General features: G+C 46.8%; 1 protein-coding gene across 5 annotated transcripts in view; it reads right to left on the bottom strand.

Annotated features, from left to right (window-relative positions):
- Smco4 (single-pass membrane protein with coiled-coil domains 4) overlaps positions 1-12,681 on the bottom strand; it is a 52,284-nt gene that overhangs the window by 16,294 nt on the left and 23,309 nt on the right. For 3 of the 5 annotated variants that reach the window (XM_017595724.3, XM_039081705.2, XM_039081708.2), the window contains exon 2: positions 3,073-3,149. Coding sequence is in view for 1 of the 5 variants with exons in the window: in NM_001134584.1 (NP_001128056.1) it covers positions 3,073-3,243 (171 nt within the window). In the remaining 4 variants the exon portion in view is untranslated. Of the gene's footprint in view, positions 1-3,072; positions 3,286-12,112; positions 12,223-12,681 lie in introns of those variants that run through there. The other 2 variants (XM_063265724.1, NM_001134584.1) reach the window with 2 other exon arrangements.

Below are 12,681 nucleotides of genomic sequence, written 5' to 3'. Positions count from 1 at the left end.
TCAGAGATGTGCTGGCATGTGTAAACACTCACAGAGACAGTTCAAGGTCAAGATATAAAAGGCCATGCTGGGGACAGAACGTGTTTAGCAGGAGGGCTACGCACACCAGCTTCGTCCTTCCTCCTTTGGAGGGTGGCAGGCTTTTCTACCACCAGCTTAGAATCGTTGATGAGTTCCTGAGTTACATTCTTATGCCAAAAATTTGGGGGAAGACGACCACTCAGGGGTGGGAGAGGGTGTCAGAATGTTATTTCACTACATGTTTCTTGTGAACTTAGGAGGGTCCAATGAAATGATTGACCTCTGAGTGGTGGGAACTGAAGCTCTGGTGTGGTTAGGAACAAATTGCCCCGATCCATGCCCCAGAACAACAGCCATCCCATACAATGCACCCGTGAGAGCCCGACAGGTGTTTTACTGCATTTGGAAAAAATCAGTCATAGCAATCTTCAGGCCACACCCTGTCCTCTTCACAGGTTTACAGATACAATCCGAGTGCAGGAAGATGCCACTGACAGGCTGAAGGGGAGGGGGAACCAAGGACAATGGATGAATTGTTACACTTAATTCTCAGCCCAAAGGGAGGGGCAGAACAGAGACAGAGGGGTGCCAGGCTGCCAGCTGACAGGGCTTGGCAGTCAGATAGGCAAACAGGAAGCTGCTTTGGATACGGAAGGTGGTAGGTAAGTTTGAACCGACTTTGAGAGACACACTGCAGCCTCTGGGATGTGAAGGAAGCAAAGGAGAGAGGGTGACCATGACCAGATGACTCTCTAAGTCTTGGTTTGAAAAGAAAAGCAAGCCAACTACTATGTGCCTGGCTGAGATGGAGGGGAGAAAACAGATCTGTAGAGAGCTAAACCTCAGCCACACTAAGTTCAAGGTGCCCACGTACACCCACATTTGCTAGCTGCTAAACAGGAAACAGAAAAGCCTATAGAGTCCAAAGGAGTTCTGGGAAATGATAGGCACCCTGAAGTGGTCTCACTACTGCCCCCTTTCTAAGGTCCCTTCCTTTGACAGCGACTGAGTGTCCCTGACACTGTGCCAGCTCGAGGTGGGGTGCAACCAATGAGACCAAGTTAACTAGGAGCACAGGCTGCCTCTGGGGCAGCCTCAGCATTACAGGCACGAGACCTTTAAGGTTTAGAAAGCAAAAGCCCTCAGGTATCTAACAACAAGACAAATGCTGGTAGATATGGAATTTCTTTCAGCCATAAAAGACAAAATTATGTCATTTACAAGGAAATAGATGCCACCAGAGATAATCATATTAAGCAAACTTATGCTTCAAAACATCTGAGAAAGACAAAATTTAAGTTTGCTCTCATTCATTTGCGCTTCCGATGCCTTCCCACATGTATTCATGATGATACATAAAGGGACGTATGCACATAGGACATGAAAGTGAAGGGAAGAAGGGAATGATGGGTAGGAGGGGTCAAAGGGGACACTAGAGAGATGTGGGGGAGGGTCGTATACTCACTTATATGAAAAAGCCTCTGTGTGACAGCACAATACGTAACGGAAACACACAGTAAAACCTTTCTTTTTTTTTTTTTTTTGGTTCTTTTTTTCGGAGCTGGGGACCGAACCCAGTGCCTTGCGCTTCCTAGGTAAGCGCTCTACCACTGAGCTAAATCCCCAGCCCCACAGTAAAACCTTTCTTAAGTTTGCTTCATGCTACAACTGGAAGCACTCGGCCTGGAACATTCTCAGTTACAGCATCATGGGAGCTTGGGTGACTTCTCAAGGCAAACAGTCCCCGTAAAAGAGTGCTGGTCTCAGTCATGGGCCTTGCAACTTACTCTTGGGAGTGCGGCCCTGTTTAGAGGACTCATGCCCAGTCCCATGGGCAACTGGTATCAAAAACAGAGGAAGGCCTTCCAAGAGAAGAGACCGGAAAGGTCAGCCTATTTCAGGAAACAAAGGTTCATTGAAACTGCATCCTGCTCTCAAGCTAATCTGCCTCCTTCTGGACCACAACCTGGCCTCACGATGTGGCGTCTGTTTTCCGACTTCCCCATCAAAGGACAAATCAAATGTCAGTTGACAATCTGCTTTGTAATTAAAAGTTGGTTTTCTTTTTTTAGAAATTCCATTTAACCGAACAATGCCACATGGCAGCTCAGTGTGCAGGGCCACCTTGATTGACAGCATCATTTGCAATGATTTTAGAAAGGAAGAAGAGACCATTGTCAGATGTGACAGGATCAAGCTGATCAGACGCTGACTTATGAAGTGTGTCCATGCAGCGCTCACATGAGACAGCTTTACTTCCAGCCTGTAAGTAAGCCCCCAGGCCAAGAGGTCATTTTCAACCCTGGCTGGAAGAAGGGATCAGGGGGAGGGTTCTGGTTGTAGAAGCGGTGCCACGCTGATGGTAGAGAAACAGCAGGGTATCCCGAAGGGCAAAACCCCCTGAAAGGAACCAGAGGTTGGAAAGAGTGGGAAGGACTTCAGGTTTCTTGACAAGGGTAGCCTACAAGGAACTGAGAAAACAGACTATCTCTACACTGGCTCATGGCTCAGAGCAAGCTTTGAGCTTCTGAACTTGTTTGCTCACTCACAATGAGAGGCTACCACTGCCTGACTGTCTCCCAGGACTGCTAGAAGAAAACAGAATGCTGTGTGTACAGTTACCTGCAAGCAAGCGGTAGACACTCTAGACCCGAGAGACTGCTGTGGCTGTGCTCACCAAGGAAGGGCGAGGACTTGTCTACCAAGGTACAACAACCATGAAGATGACGGTGCATCAGAAGCTTCTTTGGAATAACTAGCAGGGGCATAAACGGTTTGAGAAAAGGAAATGTCTGGCTAGTGCAACGTAAAATGTTTTGTTAGGAAGTCAGTTAGATGCAGCTGTTGACTGGGTTGCCTAGAGGCTCACAGGGACAGGCATGCCAGGCACAACCATTGAGTTTAAAGCCTCACTCCTGACCCACTCCTGTGCAACTTTAATTCAAAACTAGCCCCTGGGCAGACATTTAGGAAAGGTCTTTGATGAGCAAGAAGAGGCCCAGCAGAGAGGGGGCATGTTTGTCAACCCCTAAGAATGAGTAGAGTTTTTACCTTTTCTTCAAATTCAGGAACCACTGCTTCACTGACGTGGGTCAACTGATTTCCAGTCAGGGTGACCTGAGTTCTTCCTGTTGGGGAATTAGAAGTGAGAGTGTAAGAGATGTCTAGAGATGAGCTACCCATCCTGACCCCCATCCATGCTGGGAAGGTAGACACATGCATCCTCCCCTAAGCAACAGGGGAAGGGCGACCAGGCAGCTGCCCGACCCCAGCCAGACACAGTTCAAGCTGCAACCAACAGTCACTGTTGTAAAATAAGAGACCCAGGGCCAGGTCTGGAAAGGAAGTGGAAGCGGAGAGAGTGATGAAATAAAGACATGGGGAAAATAAAAGGGGGGAATGGCTTGAGTCTCACACCACTGTCTCAAGAGTATTCAAGGAAAAAGCCCCAGAGTGCACAGTCAAAAAATGGTTCCTAAAACCCCAGAGACGTGCAAGATTAGTATCAGGGAAGACAGTCTTAATAAGGGCGGGGCCTGTAAAACACCAACGGAAGGGTTTCACTGGAAACACAGGTCAGGAACACCCAAGAAGAGTAACTGAGTAATGGGACCAAACAGACCCCACAACTCAAAGCTAAACCTTAACTTTCCCGCCTTATCAATGCTCTGTCTTAAGGAATAAATATTTGTTTGCCACCGGGGGTGGGGGGGGGTTGGCTAGGGCTAATTCCGTTTCTGGAGTAGCCTGGCTTACTGATGTGGCTGTCAGTCTTTTGGCATCTCAGCAGGCTGGGTGGTCTAAAGTAAGTTCACTGACCTGATGGTAAACAACACTACTTCATATATTTTCCATTCTATTGAACATATACACACAACCATGCACATACATATACATGCACATGTATACACACACATACATATACATATGCACATACATATACACACATAATTCATAAGCATGCACATATACACACATATACATACATATGCATGCATATATACAGACATACATATGCATGAACATATGTATATACATATACATATACATATACATATACATATGCATGCACATGTATGCACACATACATATACATATATGTACAAACACATGCACACTTAAACACAAATACACACATAAGAACATCCCAGACTTTTGGCCAATTTCTACCACTGGCTATATTTCCCCTTTCATTGTAGCGCTGATGAATCAGGAATCACACATGCTTCAAGAACCCAAACTCCCATGTGCTGTGGAGCACTGACTGGTAAGTAAGGCTCTGAGACTAAGATACTGAAGGCAAGATTAGGAAGCAAGACTAGAAAACAGAAGGCAATGTACTCTTCTGACAGTCACAAATGTCAGGTTAAGGCATCCATACTCCACTGGGCAACATAAGAGCTGGAGTGACTGCACTGTTCTAAGACAACGCCCAACCAGAAAACACATAGTTTACATCAGCTCCAAAAAGAAGATATGGCCAAAACTGCAAAGTCAGAAGTGTGGGCTGGAAATGTGAAGGAAGAGGCCTGAATGGCCTCAGCAGGTCCACTGTCTACTAAACTTGGCTTACTGGCTACCATGTGCCCAGCCTCGGTGCCTGGGCAATAGCTCAGCAGCCCAGCACTTCGGGTATCCAGCTCTCATGTGCAGATGCTGGCGGAGTAGGTAACAGGGACACAGCTGGCCTGCAAGAGTAAGCCCTGCCCATCCCTGCCTGCCTATCCCAAGCAGCAGAGCCAGCCCTACCGCAGCTTCATCCAGGCCTCAGTTTCCCCAGCCAAAAATCAAAGAGGATGACAAGATTTACACGTGGAACAAATAATGCTCAAAGCAGTGCCACCTGCCACCAACTCCTTGTGACAGTGTGACAAAGTAAGCACGGAGTGGTTAGAAGCTTTCTTGCCACTAGGCTGGCACTTGATCAGTCATTTTGTTGTACAGAGCACAGACTGGCACATGAGCGTCAAAGCAAACTGCCACCAAATGAAGAGTTTACAACAGCAGAGCTTTATTCTCAGTGCTGAGGCGAGAAGTCTGAAACCAAGCAGGCAGGGTACACACACTCCCTACAGAAGTTCCTCCTCCCGGCCAGCGCTGATGGACAGTGGCATTCCTGCCCCGTCTACTCACTGCTTTCTCCTAGTCACCTGAGTCTGTGAGTTGGCATTCGGGGTCTCCTGACTAAGCCAGGATGATTCTACCCCAAGATCCTCACATTGGCAAAGACTCCGTTCAGCCCCTACCCGGCTTATTACTGGATTCCTCTCAGGCGAGTTACTTCATTCACTGTACATTCACGTTAGTTACAACTGGAGGATAAGCCCGCCCAATCTCCACAGCCTGAGCAGCACTGGAGCAAATGGGCCTCTGACATGGGCCCTGGAATCATGCTCTGAGCCCCACTCTTCCTCGATGACCCAGAAGCCAGGAGGAGGCTGGCCCAGGCTCCAGCAGTCAATGCAGGAAGGGAAAGGAGGTAGGCGCTGGTTCTCAGTTTACACAGCTGCCCTCTCACCCATTCCTCGGGATCTCACATGGCTATAGCCACAAAACTAAATCAACTGGTTTACTGTACTACCAAGCAAGCAGAGCTTTAAACGTCCAAATCTGAAAACAAGAATAAAACTACAGACAGCAGTCATCCTGCCGTTAACATGTGCCCTCTAAAACACTCATCCTCACTGGCTTCAGGAACTCTCTGAGAAGCCTTTAGGCTTTGAAAAGGAATGGTAAAGGAACTCGGGTACATAGCAGGACAGGACTTCATTTCAGAACAAACAAAAGCCAGGGGTCTCTTTGCAAAGTCACACTCCAGCCTTAACTGCAGACAACTTCGGAAGAACACAGGAGTATCTAAATTTTAGACTCGGAAGGGAGGGTGTTCCACAGCTGATAGAACCACTGGCCTTCTCGTCTCTCAGCTGCTGACAGGAACACAGCAGGTGTGAGCCTTCTGGAAGGCTGCTCACCGCACTGATTAAAAAGCTAAAAAAAAATCACATACACTCTTTGAAGCCACAATTCCATCTCCCAAACTCTACATTAGAAAACAGAACTGACACAGAACAAAACGAGACAGTCAAGGATAGCCTTACACGTGAGGTAAAAACCAGAAAGACTTCTGGCCAAAAAGAGGAAATTACTGGATAAACAAATGTGGTTAACTCATAAAAATTATTAAGTTATTAAAATAAAAAAATCATGTTGTGCAGAATTTTTAATAAAAACAACTACAATAACAGCTAATCCTTAATTGAGCTGGGCACTACACCAGCATTTAAAGTAGTGTAACACACATTCACACTCACACACATCCACACACACATCCACACTCACACACATCCACACTCACACACATCCACACTCACACACATCCACACTCACACACATCCACACTCACACACATCCACACTCACACACATCCACACTCACACATCCACACTCACATCCACACTCACACACATTCACACACACACACATCCACACTCACATCCACACCCACACACATATCCACACTCACATCCACACTCACATCCACACTCACACACATTCACACACACACACATCCACACACACACATCCACACTCACACACATTCACACACACACACGTCCACATTCACATCCACATCCACACCCACACACACATCCATACCCACACACACATCCACACTCACACACATCCACACCCACACCCACACCCACATCCACACACACATACACACATACACACCCACACACACATACACACACATATCCACACTCACATCCACACACATCCACACTCACACACATCCACACCCACACCCACACCCACACCCACACCCACACACACATACACACACACACACACACATACACACACACATCCACACCCACACACACATCCACACCCACACACACATCCACACACATATCCACACTCACATCCACACACATATCCACACTCACACACATTCACACACACATCCTCACCCCATCAAAGGTTATACCAACTCAGGCGTGCAAGTGTCTCATTTCAATGTCTCAGTCAGAAAATGACTGGCTGAGGATCTTGCTCAAGGTAATCTGGCACGGGTGAGAGGGCTCTGGGATTTGAGCCCACATAGTCCAGCCTCAGAGCCCTTCTTACAGATCTGAACAAGAGCCCTAGAGAGGGCAGCAGGCCCCATCATGAAGGCTGTGAATGGAGCCTTATGTGAACAGCACTCTGCCGATATTATCAACAACCTTGAGATCAGGCCAGCACAGAATCAAGGCCAACAGAGGCCTGGGAGTGGGTGTAAACCTAGTCTGTGTAACTTGTGAGAGTGTTTCTCAATACTGGAAAAGGTTTTTTAAAAAGGAGTCTGGGGACACAGCTCAGAAAGAGTGCTTGCCTAGCATGCTTGAAAACCCAGATGTGGGCTTCGATACTGCAAATAATTATATATAAAACAATAATCTGAATGAGCCTTGAATGTCCCAGCTAATGGAAGCAAGGGACCAACAGGCAGCTGAGGGATCAGTCCTGCTTGCACCTCGATTTGGAACTCCGGTCTCTAGCCATGCACGCTGCTTAGAGCCACTCCGACAAGTGGGAAGTCATTACAGCAGTTACAAGAAGCCCATGCAAGCCCCCGTAGTGTGCCACAACCAACGCAGGAGAGAACACTCAGGCATAAGGCAAAAAACGGAAACCAGAACGTACACAACTATCTTAATTATGCATACGAGATACATGCAAATACAACAAAATGTTTTCGGTGATTATCCCTGAATAGAAACACGTTTAGCATTATGCTCTTTTATACGTTTCCAATTTCTATAATTAGCCTGAGTTATTTTCACAAAGAAAAGAAAGGTTTTTAAATTAGCAATTCATGATATTTCTGCAAATCTAACTCAATCACAAAGACTAAAACTCAAGAGGTCCAAAATTTCCTAATTATCATCTTAATTCAATCTCAGGCCACCACCTGAAAAAAAACAGCAGCCGAGGTCCGCCATGCTGTGAGAGAACCACTAGCCGTCAGTTTCTCAACACCTAACGTTTGAGACTCTAATGGAAACAAAACTGTGACAGGGAAAGTTTCAGGCATTGGAAACAGTTGCCATCGGCCCTCTCCCCATCTAACCAGCCCTGTGGTGCCAGGGAGAAAGACTCGTTCACAGAGCTAGGTCAGCCCAAAGCCCACGGCCACACGCCAAGAACGGAGAGCACCAGTAAGTGTAATGTAAATGTTTAATTTCTCTGTAAATAATGTCACAGAAGGAAACAGCAAGTGACACCCTAATCTCCTTACCCACCCCTAGTCCAAGACTACTGTCACAAGGCTGATGCTATTGGCTGTGCAGTCACAACAGCCAAGGTCAACGTCACTGCATGACACCTGTGCTTTGATCAAACAGACTCACACGACAGAGATTGTCCTTTCAGACTCACATGACAGATTGTCCTTTCAGATTCACATGATGACAGATTGTCCTTTCAGACTCACATGATTGACAGATTGTCCTTTCAGACTCACACGATTGACAGATTGTCCTTTCAGACTCACATGACAGATTGTCCTTTCAGACTCACACGATTGACAGATTGTCCTTTCAGACTCACATGATTGACAGATTGTCCTTTCAGACTCACACGATTGACAAATTGTCCTTTCAGACTCACATGATTGACAGATTGTCCTTTCAGACTCACATGACAGATTGTCCTTTCAGACTCACATGATTGACAGATTGTCCTTTCAGACTCACACGATTGACAGATTGTCCTTTCAGACTCACATGATTGACAGATTGTCCTTTCAGACTCACATGACAGATTGTCCTTTCAGACTCACATGATTGACAGATTGTCCTTTCAGACTCACATGATTGACAGATTGTCCTTTCAGACTCACATGATTGACAGATTGTCCTTTCAGACTCACATGATTGACAGATTGTCCTTTCAGACTCACACGATTGACAGATTGTCCTTTCAGACTCACACGATTGACAGATTGTCCTTTCAGACTCACACGATTGACAGATTGTCCTTTCAGACTCACACGATTGACAGATTGTCCTTTGAGACTCACATGATTGACAGATTGTCCTTTCAGACTCACATGATTGACAGATTTGTCCTTTGAGACTCACACGATTGACAGATTGTCCTTTGAGACTCACACGATTGACAGATTGTCCTTTCAGACTCACACGATTGACAGATTGTCCTTTCAGACTCACATGATTGACAGATTGTCCTTTCAGACTCACATGATTGACAGATTGTCCTTTCAGACTCACATGATTGACAGATTGTCCTTTGAGACTCACACGATTGACAGATTGTCCTTTCAGACTCACACGATTGACAGATTGTCCTTTCAGACTCACACGATTGACAGATTGTCCTTTCAGACTCACATGATTGACAGATTGTCCTTTCAGACTCACATGATTGACAGATTGTCCTTTGAGACTCACATGATTGACAGATTGTCCTTTGAGACTCACATGATTGAGATTGTCCTTTGAGACTCACATGATTGACAGATTGTCCTTTCAGACTCACATGATTGACAGATTGTCCTTTCAGACTCACACGATTGACAGATTGTCCTTTCAGACTCACATGATTGACAGATTGTCCTTTCAGACTCACATGATTGACAGATTGTCCTTTCAGACTCACACGATTGACAGATTGTCCTTTCAGACTCACACGATTGACAGATTGTCCTTTCAGACTCACATGATTGACAGATTGTCCTTTCAGACTCACACGATTGACAGATTGTCCTTTTCCCCTTGAGGTGTAGGCAGCACTGGAAGGGGACACCAAGAGTTGCTGGCTCCCTCCTGGCTGAGGCCAGAGCAGGTTCACAGAGCACGCCACACGTTACATGACTGCAGAGAGGTAGGGAGCACCCTACAGTTCGGGATTTCCTAAGCACATTTATGAATTGTTTGATTGGCCAGTCAATGAGTAGATCGCTGATGATGTCTCACATGCCGAAAGACAGGTACAACACGCTGCCCTGGAGGTTGACTCAGCCTCAAATTCAGTTGACATCATTATCTGTACACAAGAATGCCAGCGGCAGTACCCAGAGAGGGACCCGCGGGCCAGCCCGGGCTTTAGAGGCAGGGTAGCTGAGAACAGATTGAGTGAGGCACGAAGCAATCCCCCGACACACCTCCCGTCCCGGTGACTAGCTAATGCGTGCTGGTGTCCAGCTCACCCCTCCACCTCACAGTGTGCCTAGAGGTGTCTCGATTTATGGGGTCAAGCAAGAGCAAACACCGGCGGTCAATTTTACCCTCCGGAAAGACTTCCTCCAGAGGACTTGAGTTCAGTTCCCAGCACCCATATCAGGTTCGCAGCTCCCTGTGACTCCAGATGCAGGGATTTGGGAGAAAAATCCAGGGTACATGATTATTACCTGAAGAACTTGCTAAGGATCCTGACCCCGTGAGCCACGCCATCAAAACAAGTTTCTCAGGTTACCTGCAGCTCCCACAGCTCCCTTGCTCTACTAAAATTTTACGAAACGAAAAACACAAACATCCTTGAACTAAAAGCCTGTTCGAGCATTCCCAAATCCTTCTGTGCTTAACACCTGGTGGTATCAAAAAAACAAAAACAAAAACAAACAAAAAAACCCTGCCAACCCCTGGAACCCTGGAATAGCATGCTAAGAGCTTCTTCTGTTCAAAGACAAGCTATTCAGCCCTTACCGTAAAGAAGAGAAGGTGGTGGTGGAGCAAGAGGAGGAGGAACAGCACATCTTACTTTCTCATACCGCCCAGGCCCTCCTGCCTGGGGATGGTGCTGCCCACAGTGGGCTGGGCCCTCCCACATCAATCACTGATCAAGACACTTCTCCACAGACACGCTCACGGGATAATGTGATGGAGATAATTCCTCAACTGAGGTCCTCCCTCTACAGTGTGTCAGGTTGGCAACAGAGAGGAAGCACGGCACAAGTGATCACCAGGTGATCGTGGGACAGATGGGTGCTGAAGCCTTGAGACCACAGTAGCCTCCAGTCAAGTAAACAATGCCAGTCTTCTTCCTAAACATTCTGCACTGGAAACAGTAATCTTCACCGGGAATGTGGAATCCCGCTGGAGAGACACCTTGGTGAATAAAACACTTGCCACACAAGCTCAAGACAAGGAATTTCCACCCCAAAAGCCCACATAAAACTCGGCAGCCATGACAGCTAGAATTGGTAAGCTGCGGGTTCAGTGAGAGATTCTGTCTAAGAACACAGAGTGGAGCATGATGGAGGAAAATACCCACCATCAACTTCAAGGCTCTACATGCATGCATGTCATACACGCACACACACACACACACACACCCCGCACACGTGTGTGACCATGTACAGACACAGGTGTGCAAACACGCACACGCACCCATTCAAAACTGTACAGTGGATGTCTAGATGTTATGGGACTTGCTTATTGTTACATTTAACTTAATAAATATTCTAAAGTATAAATGTTTCTAGTCACGGTCTGTGTAAACCGACGGTGTTCGGGTGGCTTACTTGGGGAAATCTTAAGCCTTTGAAAGCATAAGGAGCTTGGATCCCCAGAACTTGAGATAAGCAGATCCCTGGAAGCCTGAGGGTGGGCCAGCCTAACCAACATGGCAAGGTTCAGCCAATGACAGACATCTCACACTAAAGGTTAGCAGGAACCTGAAGACCAAGAGCCAAGATTATCCTCAGATTTGTGCATACAGTCACTGTCAACACACAGACCCCTGTCACACACACACACACACACACACACACACACACACAGAGTCCAAGAAGATCTCAGCAATTTTTTTTTTTTTGGTTCTTTTTTTCGGAGCTGGGGACCGAACCCAGGGCCTTGCGCTTCCTACCTAGGCAAGCGCTCTACCACTGAACAAATCCCCAACCCCGATCTCAGCAATTTTTAAGACTTAGGTAGAAGAGTCCTGAAACCAACACGAGTCTGGTGCTGTGAGGGTCAGGGAATGGAAGACAGAGGCCGACAGTCCGCTGAGCACTCACAGCTGATCTCCCAAGAGGTGAGCCACAGAGGAATGCAAACTCCCACGACTGACACCAGCAGACTTGCCTTACAGAAGGAAACAAAAGCGCGCTGTGCCCCAACGATGTGTGGTTCTGAGAGCAGATCCGACGGGAAGTTAAACTGCAAGGCACCAAAGGCCTGTTATTACACCCTAAAAAAATGAAATACAAATTTCTATAAAAGAGCAGAAATGGGGAAACATTAAAATTTAATGACAGGAGAAAGAAGAAAAGCCAGGTCTTGCAAAACAGACTTGTATCCAAATAAAATCCTGCAAAGTGAAAGAAACTGTGACAACCAAATGCAGGGCTTTAAATCTCTCAAGATGCTCAAATCAAGATGCATTTCAGGCACATCTGGAAAACAAAATTGCAGGAGCCCGCAGTGAGCAGAAAAGGAGAGAAGAAAGCTCACTGCTGCAAAACCCAGCTCTCAGGAGGCGAGCAGTGGGACCACTGGGAACTAGAGGCTAGCCTGGGCTTCACGGTGACGGTCTGCTTCAAAAACAAAGCCAGACAGAGGATAAGTAGGTAGGTCAGTACTCCATAGCCCATAGACAGACAGACAGAGGAGACAAATGGGAAGGACAGACAGTGAGGAGAGAACACTG

The sequence above is a fragment of the Rattus norvegicus genome, chromosome 8, assembly GCF_036323735.1.
Source record: "Rattus norvegicus strain BN/NHsdMcwi chromosome 8, GRCr8, whole genome shotgun sequence".
NCBI lineage: Eukaryota > Metazoa > Chordata > Mammalia > Rodentia > Muridae > Rattus > Rattus norvegicus.
The sequence above is the reverse complement of the archived record's forward strand: the minus strand, read 5'-3'. Positions and strand labels throughout refer to the sequence as shown.